We start from the raw sequence: 20140 nt of genomic DNA on the forward strand, positions 1-20140 counted from the left end.
AGTGCTCTTCACGCCTGAAATTTCGCATTGAAATGCCAGCCAGAATTCCTCCCCCCCCCCCCCCACATTTAATCCAGATTTACCTTTTCCGTGGAAAAGCCAATATATTAAACCTTGTGGTGAAAACCCTGTCTGCGGTATTAAGCCCTTGTGAAAGCAGCCCTACTCAGTGTAAACCCATTGATTTGCAGGGAGCCTGCTCAGAGCATGACAAGCCTTTGCTGTTGCCCCGGAAATCACAGAATCGCAGAGTTGGAAGGGACCCCCGAGGGTCATCCAGTCCAACCCCATGCAATGAAGGAATCTCGGCTCAATGAAATTAATCAATAGTGGGTAATATCCTGATAAGCGCAGAACAAACAATGATGATAATAATAATAATCAGAAAATAATGGGGTGGGGTGTTGCTGCCTGACTCCCCAGGGGGGCCTGGGTCCCCAAAGCGTATCATTTTATATAACAACATTAATGGCAATAATGGCAATAATAATAGAAGCTTCCAAGGACGTTGGCGATAATAACAACAGCAATAATAAGCCACACAAGACCTTTGGGGAAAATAGCCCCCACCCCCAGATGGTTGTGGTTCTGTAATAATAATAATAATAATAATAATAATAATAATTTATATCCCGTCCTCCCCAGCCGAAGCCGGGCTCAGGGTGGCTAACAACAATAAAATAATGCAACATGCTAAAAACATTTCATTACAAAAATTAATTGAAATCAAATTGATGGCAACCATTAAGCAAAAATTCTGTGCAGAATGTATGCAACAACAGCAGCAAGAATACTCATCGAAAAGTATTGGAAGGCACAAGAGCTTCCCACACTGGAGGAAAGGCAGATGAAATTGATGGACTATATGGAATTGGCGGAAAATGACTGGCAGAATCCGTGACCAGGGAGAAGAGTCGGTGGAGGAAGACTGGAAGAAATTCAAAGACTATCTGCAGAAACATTGCAAAATTAAAGAATGTTAGAGTGATGATGGATTGAAATTAAGTGGTTTCTAGCTGTACAGGCTTTAAAGTTATATACAGATCAAGATTAAGGATTAGGATTAAAAAGGTTAAAAGAATGGAAAATTGGCTATTAATAGGTAAAAATTTAATGTTATATTATATTAAGATTAAGGATTGGGATTAAAAAGGAGGGAAAGGAATTGCTGGACAAACAAACTGAACTGGAATACAAAAGAGGGAGGTATGAGGAGGTCCAGAAAATAAGTAAATCTAAAAGTAGTGATGAAAAGATGGAATTGTTTTTAACTGTTTTTTCTTTTTTTTTCTTTCTGTATTTTGTATTGTGTATTTTTCTTTTTACTTTTAAATTCTTTTCTTATTGATGTGTCTCTTTTCATGTGAAACTTTAATAAATATCATTTTAAAAAAAATAATAATTCTGTGCAGATTGCCAAAGGAGGGAGTCAGGCTGCGCCCCGTAGTTCTTCTCTTTCCAACAATAGTAATAGTAGTAATAGTGATAGCCAACCAGCACAAAGATGATAATAACCCTCATTTCCATAATAATGGAAGCCACCCAGGAAGCTGCTAGCGGTGATAATGACAGCCATAATAACGAAGAAAGGCACCAGAGACCTACGAGCTGAACTAATGAGAATAATGGTCATGATTTCAATAATGGTAGAAGCCACCAAGGAAGGTGGTAGCGATAATAACAACAGTAATAATAATAATGACGACGACGATGATGATGATGATGAAAGGTACCAAAAACCTTTGGAGGAGTAATAACTATCTGGGATGTTAGTAATAATAATAGCAGTAATAATAATGAAAGCCACTGAAGACCTTTGGAGAAAATAGCCGCCACCCTCACCCCCCCAGATGGTTGTGGTTCTGTAGCTGTCCTTCTCCTTCCAACAATAGTAATAATAATAGTAGTAGTAATTATTATTATTATTGCCACCTGGGATGTTAATAATAACAATAGCAGTTATAATAATAGCCAGCTGGGGTGTTAGTAATAATAATAATAGCAGTTATAATAATAATAATAGCCACCTGGGCTGTTAGTAATAATAATAGCAATAATAATAGCAAGCTGGGGTATTAGTAATAATAATAGCAGTAATAATACTAATAGCCACCTGGGGTGTTAGTAATAATAATAACAGCAATAATAATAATAATAATAATAGCCAGCTGGGGTGTTAGCAATAATAATAACAGCAATAATAATAATAATAGCCACCTGGGCTGTTAGTAATAATAATAGCAATAATAATAGCCACCTGGGCTGTTAGTAATAATAATAGCAAGCTGGGGTGTTAGTAATAATAATAATAGCAGTAATAATACTAATAGCCACCTGGGCTGTTAGCAATAATAATAACATCAATAATAATAATAATAGCCACCTGGGGCGTTAGTAATAATAATAGCAGTAATAAGAATAGCCCCCCAGGAGGACGTGAGTGATAACAACAACCGCAACAATAATACTAATAACGAAAGACCTTTTTTAATGGGGGGGGGAGGAGTTCGGCCTATGAGCTGACTAAATAATACTAAGAAGAAGAAGACTAGCCCCCAGGAGGACGTCAGTGAACATAACCACAGCAATAATAATAATAATAATAATAAAAGACCTTTTTGTGTGTGGGGGGGGAGCTGACTAGATAATAATCGTAATGGTGGAGCCGGGGGGGGGGGGGCGTCCCTTGTTCCCTCGGCCTGGCTCCTCCTCCTCCTCCTCCTCCTCCCCCCCCGGGTCTCCTCGCGAGGAGGCGGCGGCTCGGGGCCTCCCTCTGCGGGGAGGAGGCTTGTTTACCGGCGGCCTGGGCCTGGGCGTCGAGCTCGGGGTCTGCGGGGCGGCCTCTGCTTGCTTACCTCAGGAGCAGCGGCGGCAGCGGCAGCGGCAGCGGCGTCGCCTCCTTCGCGAGGAGAAGGAGAAGGGGAAGGGGAAGGGGAAGGGAGGCCTGGTCCTCCTCCTCGGCTCGGGTCTCGGCTCCCCCGCCATCATGCCTCTGCCCGGCGGGCGGCTCCTCGCCGCGCTCGCCGCGCTCGCCCTCCTGGCCGGGGGGGGCCTCGCCCACAGTGAGTGGGGGACATGGGGGGGGGACATGGGGGGGATAGGGGGTAAGGGAGGGGGGAAACCGAGGGGGTGCGGAAGGGGAGAGAGAGGGGGGGATATGGGGGGCGAAGGGGTGGGGGATAGGAGGCTGAGACCTAGGGGGAGTAGGACAAGAGGGGGCGAGTGGGGGGATATGGGGTGGGGGGAAGAAATAGGGAGAGGGGGTATGGGGGGAGCAGGACAGGAGGGCGCAGAAAGGCGAGGGGGGGTATGGGGGGTAATGGGAATCGTAGGACTTCTCTGGTGGGGGATATAGGGGGGAATAGGGGGTAATGTACAGGAGGGAGGGGGAAATCGAGGGGCTCCAGAGGTGGGGGGGGTGCAGAAGGGGAGAGAGAGGAGGGATATGGGGGAGAAAGCGTGGGGAATAGGAGGTGGGGGAGCAGGACAGGAGGGTGCAGAAAGGCGAGTGGGGGGAACTGTAATCGAAGGACTCCTCAGGTGGGGGGGATGTGGGGGGTGGACAGGGAGGGAGGGAGGGAGAAAACCGAGGGGCTCCTGAGGTGGGGGGTGCAGAAGGGGAGAGAGGGGGGATATGGGGGGCGAAGGGGTGGGGAATAGCGGGTAGGGGGAGTAGGACAGGAGGGTGCAGTTAGGTGAGTGCGTGGGGATACAAGGGGGGATATAGGGTGGGGGGGTAACGGCAATCATAGGACCCCTGAGGTGGGGGGAGATGGGGGACACGGGGGGTGGACAGGAGAGAGGGAGAAAACCGAGGGGCTCCTGAGGTGGGGGGTGCAGAAGGGGAGAGAGGGGGGATATGGGGAGGGAATAGGGGGTGCACAGACAGGAGGGGGAAAATAATCAAAGGGCTCCTGAGGTGGAGTGGGGGGTGAATGGGGTAGAGGGAGAATAGGGGGGCAGGAATAGGGGGTGGGGGTGAATGGACAGGAGGGAGAGGGAATCGAGGGGCTCCTGGGGTGGGGGGGTGAATAGGGGGGTAACAGCCAGAAGGGTCAGTGAGTTGTGGGGTGGGCCCTTCACTGCAGGTGTCAGGAGAAAACCAGCCTTGGCTTTTGCAGCTCAGCCCCCCAATGGGGGAACTCAAAACCTTGCTTCCTGGACGTGGGGCCCCTCTTTGTATCTCTGCCCCATAGCGGACCTCAAGGGGCCCCAACTGGGCTGCAGAAGCCAAGCCCAGGTGCCTGGCAGCGGATTGGAGGCCTCTGGGGGTGGGGCTCCCAACATCTGGCCGCACTTGCTGGAGGGCGCGTGGGGGGAGAGGAGGCCTCTGGGGTGCCCCCCCCAGTAGTTATGGGGAGTTCTGCCTGGTGGGGAGGCATCTGGGGCGACTGCAGTACGTTAATCGGGATGCTGGGGGTTGTATTGGGGGACGGAGTGATTTTGGACGGCTTGGAGTTGCGCTCAGGAGTGTTTGCAATGTGTTTAGCAACCGCTTAGTAGAATCCGAGAATTTGCAGAGTTTCGATGGACGCCAAATGTCACTTGGCCCGACCCCTTGCAAGGTTTTGCCCAACGTGGGGCTCGGACCCACGGCCCTACCTCTCTCTACCAGCTCAACCAGAGTTAAAATTTTCCTTGAAAGGGGGTAACCGTTCAAGACCGGGGTGTTGGTGGTGGTGGTGCCCATCTGTGTGTCTGCGATGCGCTTGGCAGTAGTGGAAGACTTAAAACGTAATGGTCAAGAGTTGCAATGGAAGGGGGTGCTTTTGAGGGAGGGCTTGGGTGCCAGGTTTAGGGTGCCAGGTTTAAGACCCAGCCGTGGGTATGTACATAGGGGAGATTTTGGGGGCAGTTGCAATATTCGGGGCAGCGCCAGTGATACGGTTGTAGCCGACGTAAATTGGAATGGCGAGAGGAGACTCGATTGCAAGGCATTGATTAATGGAAGCGCTGCCAGTTCAGGAGACTGGGGTCGCCTTGGCGGGCCGCTCACCCAGATCTTGGGGGGCTGCAACTGGGGAGCAGTTGTGGAAATTTCATTCATTGTGACATTCAGGGCAGAAGGCTTCTGGTGTGGAACAGGAGGAGAAGGAGAGGATAGAGAAGCTCCTCTTTTTATTTATTCTATCGTAACTTTGTATTAATGGAATGTTTTTATACGTAACTATGTGTCCTTGCAATGCTCTGTTTAAGTTCTCCGCTGTGGCTGCTGCTCCTCTGAGACGTGGTGGTGCAGAAATCAATTAACTAACAAAAAAGAGTAGTAGATTGAAATCACAACCCAAGGCTGGGAAGTCCTCTGGGGTGATTTTTCGGTATCGCAAATAGTAGTAGCAGAAGATTTAAGTCCTAATGACAGGGTGTGTCTAGAGAAGAGACCGCTGGGCTGATTGCTCCATTTACTACTGGTAGTATTACCGGGAGTAGCCTCAATTATAATAGTAGAAGGCATGTGAAGAGGAGAGACCTCTGGGCTGATGCTTTTCTCTTCCCCCATAATAGGAGTGCCATGATTCGTGTTTTTGACTTGTCGAGAGTTTGTTTTATTGATATAAACAGTATTACGGTGGCACGCTAGCAGTAACAGTGGTGGGCGTTATTCTAGTATCTGCATAATTAGAATTGGTAGTAGCAGCCTCAAAGTGTGGTCTACTCAGAATCCACTGGTTCAGTGGGGTTTGCTTCGGCGTCAGCGTGTGTGGGCTTGCATCACCCGTAACTAGCTAGTAACTAGCAGAATTAGAATTAATCATAACAGTTCCAGGTGATTGGAAAGGAGCCGTTTGGGATTATGCCCTCTCTTCTTGTGGTAGTTATGACTTTTGTACTTGCCTGGAGGGCGTTGATTAATAAGCTTTAATGAAACTGATAAGAGTAGAAATAATAATAATAATAATAATAGGAATGGAGAGCAGATCTCTAGAATTATTCTCTCTTGCATTTGGACACAAGACTTATGTGCCTGGAGATTTTTATATGCTTCACAAAGCAAGTTTCCTTTAGTTACTTATCAAAAGCATCTGTACGCCACTTAGCATCCAAAAGTATTGAAGCAGTTGTACGAGATGACGGGAAGGCATTCAGGCGAAATAAAATAACATAAAACGTAGTTTAGGCTTCATAAGCCGCTAGTAGGGCAGGGCGGTATCTGTGATGTGTCACCAGCTAAACATCGCGGCAGACCGATAGATCACGATGTCCGGAATAAGGATGGAGGCGAGGGGAGCCTGGGTACAAAAAGAAGAGTCGTTGGCATGCTCTGAAAGTGTAAGATCGTTGGCTGATGCCTCTGAATGTCAGAGGGAAGATGGTTCCCGCGCGTGTCTCTTTTTAAGGCGTCACGCGGGACGCGGAGACAAATGCATAAAAGCGAAAACATCACAAGGAAAAGCTGTATTACGCTTAAAACCGTAACAAGACGGAAGAGGCGGCGAGCACGAAAGCAGGCATGAGATAATAAACAGATCGCGCTTATCTTCCCGGAGGCCTCCTTCTCCACGCATCCTGACCATCGATAACAGTAATTAAGTGCCACACTGGATTCCGTGGCCCGGTTGGCATGCCAGGGCCGTGGTTCTGTTCCAGATGGCATCTCCGGGCAGGGCTGAAAAAGCTCCCCCCCCAACCCCTGAGCAGCTCCTGTCGGTCAGCGCAGGAGACATTGCTGAGATAGATGGACCCCCTCGGCCAGCCGCTTGCAGGAGGGAGGCGATTCTGCTCCCAAGGCAGCTTCCTGCTGAAACCGGCGCTTCGTTCGGGCCCATGAGGACTTGAACCTTGGCTTGTTTGTAAGGAAAGGACCGTCTCTCGGGGCAGAGCAGCTGGGAGAAGGAAATGGAGGAGAGGGGCTGGCCCAGTGCTCCTTGCCTCGCTAAGAGTTGGGGGGGGTCCTGCAGGGCGCATCCCCCTTCTGCCACGCCGAGGCCCCATGTCGGAGCTAATTGCTCTTACATTGGTTCAGCACCTGGCAACGATCATTATAATTTCAGGAAAAAATATCTGGCAGAAATCCTGGAGAGAGCTGCTGCCAGCCAGTGCGGGCAGTATTGAGCTAGATGGAGTCAGTGGCCCTGGCTCTGCGCAAGGCAGTTCCCTCTGTAGCTCCCAGATTTCGGGGGAAGGCGCTCCCTGTTAAGCTGGAAGATACACGCGTCAGCGGGGGTTTCATTGTCTAGGAGAGAAAATATATATGAAACAGTCTGTGGGGAGCAGCGCTGGTGTGGGTCTGTGCTGACCTACAGGTTGGGCAGGCTGTTATTTGGGGCTGTGTTTGAGCTGTGTGGGGCCAGTCTGTTCTCCCTCTGTGCCTCGTGGCTCCTGGGCAGTTGCATCACTTCTTGCGATGTGTTTTGGGATGTATTTTGGTCGCGGAGACCCTGGCGATGTCGGGTTCCTAGAACCAGGCCTGAAAGAGCGTTGCCGGCAGTGGGGGGCTTTTATTTGGAGCAGTGGCTTAATAACAACAGGAAGAAAGACACCTGTTGACGAGATGAATCACCTGGAAGCTGGCTTATCAGAACTCTCCCGTTTCCAGGCCAAAGTTCCTTGCTTTGCGTAGGGACGGTCTCTCGCGTATTAGCAGGGATCGTTCTGTTTGGCGGGGGCTGCTGATTTGCCGTCTCTCTCTGTGCTTGATGCAAGCAGCTGCCATTATCCCCAATCAAAACACGAAGCAGCCGTTGTGTTTGCTCTCCGCCATCGGGGCCGCTTCCGCGAAACACGCTCTTTTATATTCCGTTCCTCGTCGGCCTTCCTCCCCGACAGCACATTCTGCCAGGCAATCTCTCTCTGCCTCGTTTCCAGAGAAGCAGGAGGAAGAAGAAAGGGGTTCTCCTCCGGAGGTGCCCAAGTCCGAAAATCTCTCTTAATCTAGTATTGTGCATGTGTCAGGCTCCCAGCCGAAACGGCCTGTTTGTTCAGCCCGTAAAACTCTGGGGCATGTCCCCTCTCTGCCCCCTTCCCTCCCACAATTTCCTGGGACTGGCGTTTCCAATTTTGCACATTCGACTTCTCAGGCCGGACTGGTTCTGCCCATGCAAAACCCAGAGATGGGCATCACTTTCAGGAAAAGACGTGGCTTGCCTTGCATCTCCTGGGAGGGCGGAATTATTATTTTTTGGGAGGGGGAGATGCGAATTTAATACAGCCCTCTACCATTTGGAATGGGTGAAAGAAAGAAAGAAAGACCATTGGAACCTTATTTTGGTCTGGTTTCATAGTTTTGTAGTAACCCCTCCCTGGAACCTTATGGCGACAGATGGGATAAAAAAATAATAATTTTGTAAGTAAATATTTGGAAGCAGTTAGGCATTGCAGTGCCAAGCAAGCACCCCATAATAACTGGAGGTGGCCGTTATACTCTGCACAGTTTTCGTTCTTCCCCTTCTCTCTCTTTTTCCCAGTTGTACATTCTTTGGTTTTTCCCCCCGTGTTAGAAAAAAACGAGGCGGTCGATCTGAGAAATGCATTTGGCAACCTCGGACGTGACCTAAGCCATTTTCTGAAATGCGTTCCTTGAAAGCGCTGGAAAACAAAACTCTTATTCTTCTGGACGGGACTAAGGATTGTTTTAGTTGTTGGTGTTGTTGGGTTTTTTTCTTACCCCGGATACGGGTTGTTGTTTTTTGTGTAGGGAAGCCCCGTGCTTTTGAGATCCCAGAAGTTGGTTTCTTAAGTGCAAGTGGGAGGCTTTGCAGAGAGAGGGAAAAGAAGTTTTGGTTCCCCCCGGCTTTTACTACATAGCCAGAATGCAAGGAGCTCAGACTTGTGAAAGCTGCCTTGTGTAACGTTCATCCGTCCAGCTTGATACAGGCTACACTGGCTGGCAGCAGCTGCTTTTCAGTGGGGAACATTCCCCCGCCCGGCGCTGAGCAACATCACAACAGGTTTTGAACATGAGAGACGAGGGGAGACGGTTCCTTGAGTTTCCCCCGTCCACTGCGAGTGCACACGCAGTGAGGTTACTCGCGAGCAAGTGACTTCTGACCCAGCTGCCGGCCGTGTTTACGTGCATCCGAGTTAAAGTTTGACATTGCGCGTTGCAATGCTTAACCGGGGGATAACTAGGAAGGCGGCTGTTTTCTCCACGCTTAAGCAGAGGCGGTGTGGGTCGCGCCCCCTTCCAGGCCTCCCCACAAGCGTTTCTCAAACGGGTCCCGAACCGCTGCTGTCCCTCCCCTCAAAAACCGCCCGCTGTACCAGTCCCCCAAACGGCTTCTCTGGACTGTGGCATTTGGAACACAGAGGGGTATAATTGTGCTATATATCCGTCCTTTGGCTATATATAAAAGCGGGCGTCGAAGCGGCCACATTTGTGCAAGCGTTATTCCATGCAAAACACGGAGCGGCGTTCTGGGGCTTGGGGGTGCGCCAATAGACTTTTTTGAGGCTGCTCTTCTGCCAGACTTCCCTCCCGTAGAAGCGCGCAGCAGGCTGCCAGCCCGTGCAGAATGGCAGGGCGCGTGTCCTAGTTTTGAAAGTGCTGCCCCGAAACATTGAGCAGAAATGGAAATAATAGAAAGCGACGATGAGCAAGGGTAGGCCGGCCCTCTTGCAGGTTCTGTTCTCGGTGGCGTCGCTGCTGCCGCATCAGTGTGGGCAATATGGAGCTTGTTAGAATATCGGTAGCTTTTTCCGTCCTTATTTCAATCAGACGATGAGGACTGGCATCTTGCTTTGCATTTAAGGGAAGGAGCAGGGCTTTGTATGCCTAGCAGGTCCCGGGTTCATTCCCTCTGCCAGGATTCCCCCCTGCCTGAACCCGCAGGGAACCCTTGCTGCCAGTCAGTGCTGCCAACATTGGCTTCAGTGGACCTCGGTAGTCTGGCTGCCCAAGGCCCCTTTCCTGGGCTCCTGAAATGGCAGCGATGCAAAGAAAGGCTTGTTACACAACCTCAGGTCGTTGCCAAAGCCATGTGCTCACCCCGCAAGGCAGGCTTCGGCAACCTGGTGCCCTCCAGGCGCTCTGGAGTGCAGCCCCCCCGACCCCCGGGTTTTTTAGTCCAAAACCTCTGGAGGAGAGGGCACCAAGCTGGCAAAGGCCACCCAGAGCCCCCCAACATGACTGCTGTGCAAGAGGCGCCGACTCCCCTCTCGGGACTCCCAGTTCAAACCAACCCAGGGTGTAAAGAGCCACACGCCCTTCGCTGCCTCATTAACAATACTATAAAAGTGGAGGCTTTAAACGGAGACCTGGGTACAATTCAATAAAACTTTCCCACTGCGTTTGGTTTGTTTGGTTTCTGTTTTTTAAGGCCCTTCGGAGAACTCTTGTAAAAAGAGAGAGAGAGAGAGAGAGAGAGAGAGAGAGAGAGAAAGAAAGAAAGAAAGAAAAGCATTAGTCGGATCTGTCCTGTCTGCAGCATACTTGGAGAAATCGCAGCAGCGTTGCATTTCTCAACTGTTAAGAAATATTTTCTTTTATATTTGAGACAGCCTTCTTCCCCCAAATGTTTAATGCAGCTTTCACCAACCTGCTTTGGACTACTACTACCACCATCAACCCCTGTCGGGTAACCAGGTTGAGAAAAGCTGATTTAACAGGGGGAAGGAACCAAAGGGGGTGTGTGGATCCCTCTCCTCCCCACCCCACCCCCTGGGAATAACCTAGGATACTGGGGGCACGTCCCCCAGCATCATTCCCTGCGAACTATAACCAGGCAAGCAGAGGAGAGTCCGTCTGCCAAAAAGATTGCGCCGGTTTCTTTCATTCAGAGGGCTAGCCAGCCCCTGGGGCGCTGAACCTCTCAGCGTTGGCAGTCTCCAGTCTCCTCAGTCTCCTCTTCCGTTATTGCCCAGGCCCCATCCTTAGTCGCTTGGCATCTGCCCGCGTCGGGAGGCAAGGCAAGAGGGGCAAAGTCAGACCGCTGGAGAGTCGCGGCGCCTGCTGTGGCTGCTTCATGCTGGGAGAATCCTGGGAATTGTAGTTTGTTGTGGGCGCCGGTAGTTCTTAGGAGGCCCGTGTTCCCGGCATCGCAGAGTTGAATTTCCCTGTGTGGGGAAGAGGGGCTGGCTCTTTAAAGGCACACGGAAGAACAGAAGATGATCTTTCTGGGTCAGGCTGGCGGCTCTTCTCGCAGAGATGCGTGTGCGAAACCCGCATGTTGAGCTCAAGAGCCCTCCTGCCCTTTCCAGCAAGTGCTGTTTGGAAGCATTTGGCTCCCGGGGGAGTACAGGGTCAGATTCAAGGTGCTGGTTTTGACCTTTAAAGCCCTATAGGGCCTAGGACCCTCGTGCCTACGGGACCGCCTCTCCTGGTATGCCCCACGGAGGACCTTAAGGTCCATATAGCGCAACACCCTAGAGGTCCCGGGCCCTAAGGAAGTTAGATGAGCCTCAACCAGAGCCAGGGCCTCCTCAACACTGGCTCCAACCTGGTGGAACGCTCTGCCTCATGAGACCAAGGCCCTGCGGGATCTGATTTCTTTCCGCAGGGCCTGCAAGACAGAGTTGTTCCGCCTGGCCTTTGGCTCAGAATCAGTTTGATTCCCTCCCCCTCTTTCTTTTTCCTTTCTCCTCCTATGAAGAGATTGCTCCCTAATTGTTTTAATGTTGTATCTTAATCTTTTAAATTGTATTTTAATCAACTTGTTTTTATTATTGGTTGTTAGCCGCCCTGAGCCCGGTCTCGGCTGGGGAGGGCAGGGTATAAATAAAAAAGTATTATTATTATTATTATTATTATTATTATTATTATTATTATTTCCTGCTCCCGCTCTCTGAATTTGCCCAACCCTCTTTCAAAGAGCTTGCCGACCGTCGCATTCCTCCTGCGGCGGCCAGTTCCAGAGTTGAACGGCGGCACGCTGAGAATTGGGAGAGGGTCTCTTGACAACTCACATGGCACAGACTACAGGATTTTTTGGCACCGGCGGTGGGTGGGTGGGGGGAAGTCGTGGCGAATCAAAATGGCACGGTGCTGCTTCAGATGCAGCGTGCAGAGGCCGCCCCTCGTGAGTCATTAAAGGTTTGTTATCCAGATTGTTTACTACAAACACGCTCTTGCTGCGTTCCAGAATTGCCCTCGCTCTTTCGGTGCCTCAAGGGTACGCTACCTTCGGAGCTTATGTAAGATGCTCTCTCGCCCCACCCCCCCACCCCAAACGGCTTGCTGGCAACCAACATCTTTTCTGTTTTTGCATTGTGTGCTTCTGGGACTTGTGCTTTGCTTTAAAATTCAGGTTTGGGGGGGTGTGTGCCGAGAAGGTTCCGATTCTGCTCAGGCTGGGGGTGAGGGAGCCTGTCCGCCTCGCTCAGCGCTGGAAGCGGCTCCCTAGGGTTTGTTTCCCAGCCGCACGGGAAGGTGTTGCACATGCAAAGGTGGTGGTGTTGTTGTTTAGTCGTGTAGTCGCATCCGCCTCTTCGTGACCCCCTGGACCAGAGCACGCCAGGCCCTCCTGTCTTCCACTGCCTCCCGCAGTTTGGTCAAACTCATGCTGGTAGCTTCGAGAACACTGTCCCACCATCTCGTCCTCCGTCGTCCCCTTCTCCTTGTGCCCTCCATCTTTCCCAACATCAGGGTCTTTTCCAGGGAGTCTTCTCTTCTCATGAGGTGGCCAAAGTCTTGGAGCCTCAGCTTCAGGATCTGTCCTTCCATGCAAAGGTAGCACCAAGCTATGCCATCCATTCCAGGATATAAATGGCTCCCTAGCACACACCTGCCTCACTCAGTATGTGCAGTGAAACTCGTGATTCCTGCTTCTCAGGGGGGGTTGGACTAGATGTCCCCTGGGGTCCCTTGCAACTCTGCAACTCAGCAAATGAACCGGGTTGCGTGGCTCAACAAAGTTGTGTCCGTCCAGCAGACTTGACCTCCCTGCTGCCCTGCAATCTCCCCAAACATTTTCCTCTGGGGATGGGGAGATGGAGAACCGGAACTCAAGGCCGGCCGGTTCTTCCAGAGGCCGGAGCAGCCAGCTGGCCGGCCCAGGAGAGAGGGACCTTGAGTGGCACCTGTGTGTGCCTCTGGCCGAACAACTCCCCGGCCCAGATAACGGCGCAATATCTCGAGCAAGCACATTTTCCCTCAAGGATTTGTTTGTCAAGATGGTTTGCACTTGTAGCTTTCAAGGTTAACAAATAAGTCTAACCTTCTGCGCAGGAACAGCAGGGAGGAAAAAAGCCCCAGTACTTTGGTTTTCTGCCCCCACTCCGCTTTAAAGGAAAGGCAAACAAGTTTGGAGTTGTTTGGACTAAGGAGCATTGCAAGAAAGGCCAGGAGGATTTGCAAGCGAGAGGTCGCCCAAAAAGTGCCTCCTGGCTGCGATGGCGCATGTTCTGCCCCCGGCTACCAGTCACTGAGAGCCACGCATGGGGAGGGTGTCCTCGCTTGCAGTCGGGCCCTTTGGAGCCTCAAATTCATGGAGGGGAAGGCCAGAATCAGAGAAAGGGGAGTTTGGGACTCAAACCTGCAGCCCTGAGATGAAGAGCTTCAGGCTCTGACACCTGAGCCGTCGGGAAAAGGCCAGTCTGGCTGGGTCTTCAGCTGGCGGGTCAGAGCACGGACTCACCCTGGCCCCAAATGGGTGGGCTTGTGGGGTCCTGGTGGTATTTGGTTGGCAGCCGTGGGGTGCCCCCCAGCAAGGCTGTTCTCACCTGAGGGTCAGTTGCCCCTTTTTGCAGCCGGGCAAAGATGAGGTTTCAGCATCTTGGGGAGGAGGGCAAAGTGTGTTGTCGTTTAGTGGTGTCCGCCTCTCCGTGCCCCCCTGGACCAGAGCACGCCAGGCCCTCCTGTCTCCCACTGCCTCCCTCAGGCTGGCAGCTTCGAGAACACTGTCCCACCATCTCGTCCTCCACCGTCCCCTTCTCCTTGTGCCCTCCGTCTTTCCCAGCACCAGGGTCTTCTCTTCTCGTGAGGTGGGGGTTCATCTTGGGTGCCCTGCTTGGCATAGTTCATAGCTTCTCTGAGTTATTCAAGCCCCTTTGCCCCGGCAAGGCAGTGATCCATGAAGGGGGGGGGGCAAAGTGTGAGATGGACCAAAACCAGCACAAGGCAGCTCCCTCGGTTCCTCTTTAAATCAGCCCAGCTTCACGTTCAGAATGCCGCAAGCTCACTCCCAGGTGACAGTGTCTCCAGGTAACGCCTGAAAATCTGGTGCTGCCAGTCAGTGCAGACGGCAAGGAGCTAGATGGGCCTGGGAGCCGCGAGGGCCGCCGACTCAGATTTCTTAATAAAAAGAGATTTGTGGCAGGTGATGGCTGCTTGCCACAACGGCTCTGCTGTCAGAGAAGGTGTAGAAAACTCCAGCTACCTTGTGGAAGGGGAGTTAGTCTAATCCGCTGCAGGCTCCGTCAGTGGCTCTTAGTCGAACCTCCAGACTCAGAGGCAGTCTACTTGCGAACGTTAGTCCCCGCGGCACAAACGAGGCAAAGCTGTCCGCAGGCTTCCCAAAAGCTTCCGGTCGGATTCTGCGCCGAATGGAAACCACCTGTTTAAATCAATACGTTCAACTTGCCCCACAAGGAATCCTTAAAATGATAAATTGGGGCAAAACGTTTTACGTCCTGATTTTTTTGCTTTTTTAAGAGGAAACTGTTGTCCAGGGGTCCCTTTTCCAGCCTTGCCTTTATAAAGACGCGAGATCGACGCCACATTTCTTTCTGCATCTTTAAAAAGAGGGGAAGGTGAAAAATTCCACTGACGATTTACAAGGCGGCCTGGACCTCTTGCCAGAAGAATGCCGTCGAGCAGCCATATTGTTCCAGATTCCGCAGCAGCGCTGCCAGCTGAAAACGTTTTTTTTATTTGCGATTAATGGGCTTTAAACAATTACTCATAAAAGGAGCTTTCGAGTTTTAATTGCACGGGGAGAAGGCAACTCTGGAGCCGGCCTTGCGGTCCGACTCGTCCCTTCTGGGTCCCTGAGCAGACCCTGAATGAGTCCCGGCTCAAGGTTGCAGCAACATTCAGCGGCCTGGGCTTTTGGCAGCCCCCAAAACTTGCAGGCGGGCTCCGGCGAGGCGTTTCCAAATACCTGGCCTTAGGCCGCTGCTGCTCGCCTACAAAAGGACACGCAGGGAAGTGGCCTAGCTGGATGCCTTGCGGTGACATTTGTCGGGGTTAAGCACGGGCGACCTTTGCAGATATTGGGTTGCCTGGCCTCGGCCGCCTCTAGCCCCACCTCTGGCCCAGCTCTCCTTCTCTCTGGGACGCGTGCGGCCGTTTAGAGAAAAGGGCAGGATAGGAACGCAGCAAAGAATAGTAATATTCAGATAAGAAAGACCCCTTGGAATCGACGGACTTGGCGTTTGTCGATAGGGCAGGGCGATATCTGGTTTTCAGTGTCGTCACCAGTTGTGATATACAGTGGTACCTTGGTTCTCAAACGCCTTGGGACTCAAACAACTTGGAACCCAAACATTGCAAACCCGGAAGTAAGTGTGCCGGTTTGTGAACTTATTTCAGAAGCCAAAAGTGCTCTGTTTTGAGTGTTACACTTCCGATTTAAGTGACACGCTTCCGATTTGAGTTTTACGCTGAGGTCTATCTGTTTTTGCTGTTTATTTTGCGTTTTTGTAATTGCGGCTTTTTTTTGTTTTTGTGACTGTGTGGAACCCAGTTCAGCTACTGATAAATTGATAGTGTGACTGCAGTACATTGTTTATTGCTTTCATTTTATGGATCGATGGTCTCGTTAGATAGTAAAATTCATGTTAAGTTGCTGTTTTAGGGGTTGTTTTTAAAAGTCTGGAACGGATTAATCCGTGTTGCATTACTTTGTATGGGAAAGCGCGCCTTGGTTTTGGAATGCTTTGGTTTTGGAACGGACTTCTGGAACAGATTCAGTTTGAGAACCAAGGTACCACTGTACTGATATTATATCATGATGTCCGAAATAAGGATGGAGCTATGGAGAGGCGCTGGCTGGCTCCACGCTTTTCTCCGCATTGTGATTTCTGCACAGCACACAAGTACAATGATCCTTGATGTATTGCCAAGAATCATGAAACCAGTATCACAATATTGATATATCGCCTAGTCCTATTCATCATATATACTGGTTTCAGTGGATCTGTTTTGAGTACGAGTAATGCCAACCGTGGGTGGGACGCGGGTGGCACTGTGGGTTAAACCACAGAGCCTAGGGCTTGCCGATCAGAAGGTCGGCGGTTCGAATCCCCGCAATGACGGGGTGAGCTCCCGTTGCTCGGTCCCTGCTCCTGCCAACCTAGCAGTTCGAAAGGATGTCAAAGTGCAAGCAGATAAATAGGTACCGCTCCGGCGGGAAGGTAAATGGTGTTTCCGTGCGCTGCTCTGGTTTGCAGAAGCGGCTTGGTCCTGCTGGCCACATGACCCGGAAGCTGTACGCCGGCTCCCTCGGCCAATAAAGTGAGATGAGCGCCGCAACCCCAGAGTCGGACACGACTGGACCTAACGGTCAGGGGTCCCTTTACCTTTACCTTAATGGCAACCCATAGAAATTGAAGGACACGGGCTAACTAATCAGGCCCGTTAATTTCAGCGGGTCTACTCTCAGTGCAGTTTAGCAGGATACCGCCCTGGGCTCCTTTGGGAAGAAAGGCGTGCTATAAATCCAGTAATAAACAGGATGAAATGCAACCCGCTCCCTCCCAACGCTGGTAGGGTGGCCCGTCGCTGTCGTGGCCACTGGCCACGGAGCGAATTAGCTCAAATCCCCTTTCAGAGCCGTCCAAATTGGCTTTCGGAGATGAAGACTTTTAAGCACTGGCAGCTTATCCCGCAGCCGGGAGGGGATACTAATCCCGGCCCTCTGGTTATCCAACGCAGATTAGCATGTCTAAATCAGATTATGACACCGGAGCGTCTTCGTGGCCAAGGGCTTGGGGGGGGGGGGAGAAGCAGATAGTTGGCCTGGAAGGTTCAGATTCCCAAGACCGGCCCTTCCTGTCCCAAGCGGTGGCCCTCTGGGTTGGCCCAAGTGAAAGAGAGGCCAGGCAAGGGGTGGGCAACCCTCTCCCCAAAAAGGGCAAGGGTGGGGGAAGAGAGGTTTGGGGTTTTCACATGCTGTGGGTTTGGGGCTGAGTAGCTGGAAAAGAAAACCCAAAGGCCCTCTTAATGTAACCCACAGCCAGTGGGTTGTATCCATCTTAAGTTCCTCCCTTGACTGACGTAGGCCTACTGATTTCAGTGGCTCTGCTCGGAGCGGAACTCGGATCAGCTGCAAACCCGCAGTGCTTGAAGTTACAGCTGCGTTAGAAACTCAGATATATAAGCCGGACTTCAAATCATGGTTTCAGTCTCCAAAATGGAATGCCTAGTTGCCATTTTGGCGCAAGACGGCTCCAAAGTCTTATTTATCAAATGATGGACTGACTGACTGATTCTCAGTTGAACATCTGGCTAGCCTTGAGCCAGGTTGAGAGCTCTGAGAACAGAAAGTGGCCAATAGCCAGGTGCAAAACGCGCCTGGCGCCTTCCTAATTTCAAACACTGCATTACAAGCTGTTGCCGCTGCCTGTTGGGAAGAGAGGTGTCTGTTTGGCAGCTGAAAAGCTCTCCCAGCAGATTATTTTAACCGTTTTTGTCCCTGGTTCTCTTTCCAGTTTGCCCCAGTATGAACATCCGGAACGACATTTCCAACTTCCGCCAGCTGGAGAACTGCACGGTGATCGAGGGCCACCTGCAGATCCTGCTGATGTTTGGGGCCAAGACGGAGAACTTCCGGGGCCTCAGCTTCCCCAAGCTCACCATGGTCACTGAATACCTGCTGCTCTTCCGGGTCTACGGCCTGGAGAGCCTCAAGACGCTCTTCCCCAACCTGACGGTCATCCGGGGGACGCGGCTCTTCTTCAACTATGCCCTGGTCATCTTTGAGATGGTCCACCTGAAGGAGGTGGGCCTGCCCAGCCTGATGAACATCACCCGGGGGGCCGTGCGCATCGAGAAGAACGCCGAGCTGTGCTACCTGTCCACCATCGACTGGTCCCGGATCGTGGACTCCGTCGAGGACAACTACATCGTCGCCAACAAGCGGGACGAGGAGTGCGGGGACATCTGCCCCGGGAAGGCCAAGGGGAAGAGCGTCTGCTCCCCGACGGTGATCAACGGCATCTTCATCGAGCGCTGCTGGAGCCACGAGCATTGCCAGAGAGGTAAGGGATGCTTCTGAATGCCTCTGGTTGCCATAAACCGCAGGAGGGGGAGAGAGGGCTCTTGCGCCGGGGAGAAGAGGATTCTGGACTGGGTGGGCCTCTGCTCTAATCCGGGGTTTCCCAAACCAGCTCTTTTTGGACTACAGCTCCCATCATCCCTAGCTAGCAGGTCAGGGATGATGGGTATTGTAGCCCAACCACTAGGAACCTTAGTTTGAGAAACACCGTTTAGCCCAGTGGTTCCCAACCTTTTATTTGAGCCATGCCATACTTAAGCGTCTCTAAAATTCTGATGGAACCCCCCTCCCATGACATATAATTCTTATTATTCAAAAAGTGAACTCCTATTCATGTGGAGAAAGCCTAAAAGGCCATTCATTTGTTGATACAGTGGTACCTCGGGTTACATACACTTCAGGTTACAGACTCCGCTAACCCAGAAATAGTGCTTCAGGTTAAGAACTTTGCTTCAGGATGAGAACAGAAATCAGGCTCCGGCGGCGCGGCAGCAACAGGAGGCCCCATTAGCTAAAGTGGTGCTTCAGGTTAAGAACAGTTTCAGGTTAAGTACAGACCCCCGGAACGAATTAAGTACTTAACCCGAGCTACCACTGTACAGTCGTACCTTGGTTGCCAAACGTCTTGGAACTTGTACATTTCGGCTCCCGAATGATCGAAAACCGGAAGTGAGTGTTCTGGTTTTCAAACAATTTTTGGGAGCCAAACGTCCGGCGCAGCTTCCGATTGGCTGCACGACGCTCCTGCAGCCAATCGGTAGCCGTGTCTTGGTCTTTGAACAGTTTCGGAAGTCGAACAGACTCCCGGAACGCAATCTGTTTGAGAACCAAGATACGACTGTAACTCATTCTCAAATGGCCCCCCTTAAAAATCTAATTGCCCCACGTTGGGAACCACAGGCTTAGCCTATCCTGCCCACTTCTTACGTCCTGCTGCGAGGCGGAGTCCGTGGTGTTTGCCGAGGGCAGCGGTCCTTAACTGGCCCAGACACAAAGCCCCCACCTCGGACTCCCAGCCTGTACCGCGGGACCCACCCTCTCCTATTTGCTTTCGAATTAACAGTGCAAATAAGGCACGTTATGAATCCGAAAAGGGCAGTTCACAGAGCGATAGACATCGTGCCACCCTCGCATGACCACGAAATGAAAACGAGTGCTTTAGCCCAAACCCAGCGGTGGTGGTGGTGGTTTTTAAGACTCCCATTTCAGTGAGACCCCTGGGCAGGTTTGCTCTTCCAGTGGCAGGCGTTGTTGGAAAGTCGTTAACTCGCAACTCGTTTTGTGCGGCTGCGCTGGGTTTTGGTTTCTGTTTTGAGGGTCGCTGCGGCGCAGAAGCCCGCTCACAAATATCTGTGGGTACCAAACAGGAGCAGGTGGACTAGCCAAAGTCCAAAACCGGTTTCCTTCCCCGCTTCAAGCTTCTGAAGCAAACCCTGAGGCTTTGTGTTCGATTTAACTTCAGTAGCTGCTTAACTTCTGCATTCTGCCTGGAAAGGGCTCTTTTTCTGTTTGTTTTTTTGTAGTTTGCTCTCCAGTTGTCATTATTTGGAATCTCTCCTGTCAATGTTTGGGTCTCGCTTGCTAGGAGAGAAGAGACAACAAAGGCTTTGTGATGGCTAAGCTCCTTCTCCGGTTTACTTAACCTGCCCAAAGCTTCCTTGTCAGTTCTGCGTTCTTACTTTTTTATTTTCCTTTAATTGTTTTACAAGCCCAAAACATTTGGACTGGTAGCATTTGCAGCCGGTGAGATAGATAGATATATATATATACACACACACACACACACACACACACACACACACACACACACAGAGAGAGCTTGGAGAAAGCTTTTTGAACGCCACAAACTGCTGCCACGGCCGAACTTCCTTTGTGTATATTTTGACTGCCAGATTTCGAAGGAGCTTGCTACGTAGACAACAGCTGTTGTATGCTTGCACAGATTAGACAAATTCACGGAGGGGAACAAGGCTGTTGGACCCCACGGCTAGGTCCCCTCCTCTGCAGAAAATGCAGGTGCCTGTTCTGCTGGGAATCATCGCAAGTTC

The 20140-nt window shown here is 51.2% G+C and overlaps 1 protein-coding gene across 1 annotated transcript in view; it reads left to right on the forward strand.

The window, feature by feature from the left end:
- Positions 1-2898: 2898 nt before the first annotated feature.
- Positions 2899-20140, forward strand: part of INSR (insulin receptor) — a 49088-nt gene continuing 31846 nt past the window's right edge. Inside the window, exons 1-2 of the mRNA XM_080988746.1 lie at positions 2899-3062; positions 17527-18075. Of these exons, the coding sequence (XP_080844872.1) occupies positions 2987-3062; positions 17527-18075 (625 nt within the window). The 5' untranslated portion in view covers positions 2899-2986. The remainder of the gene's footprint in view (positions 3063-17526; positions 18076-20140) is intronic.

The sequence above is a fragment of the Podarcis pityusensis genome (assembly GCF_964106645.2).
Source record: "Podarcis pityusensis genome assembly, chromosome: 18".
Classification (NCBI taxonomy): Eukaryota; Metazoa; Chordata; class Lepidosauria; order Squamata; family Lacertidae; genus Podarcis; species Podarcis pityusensis.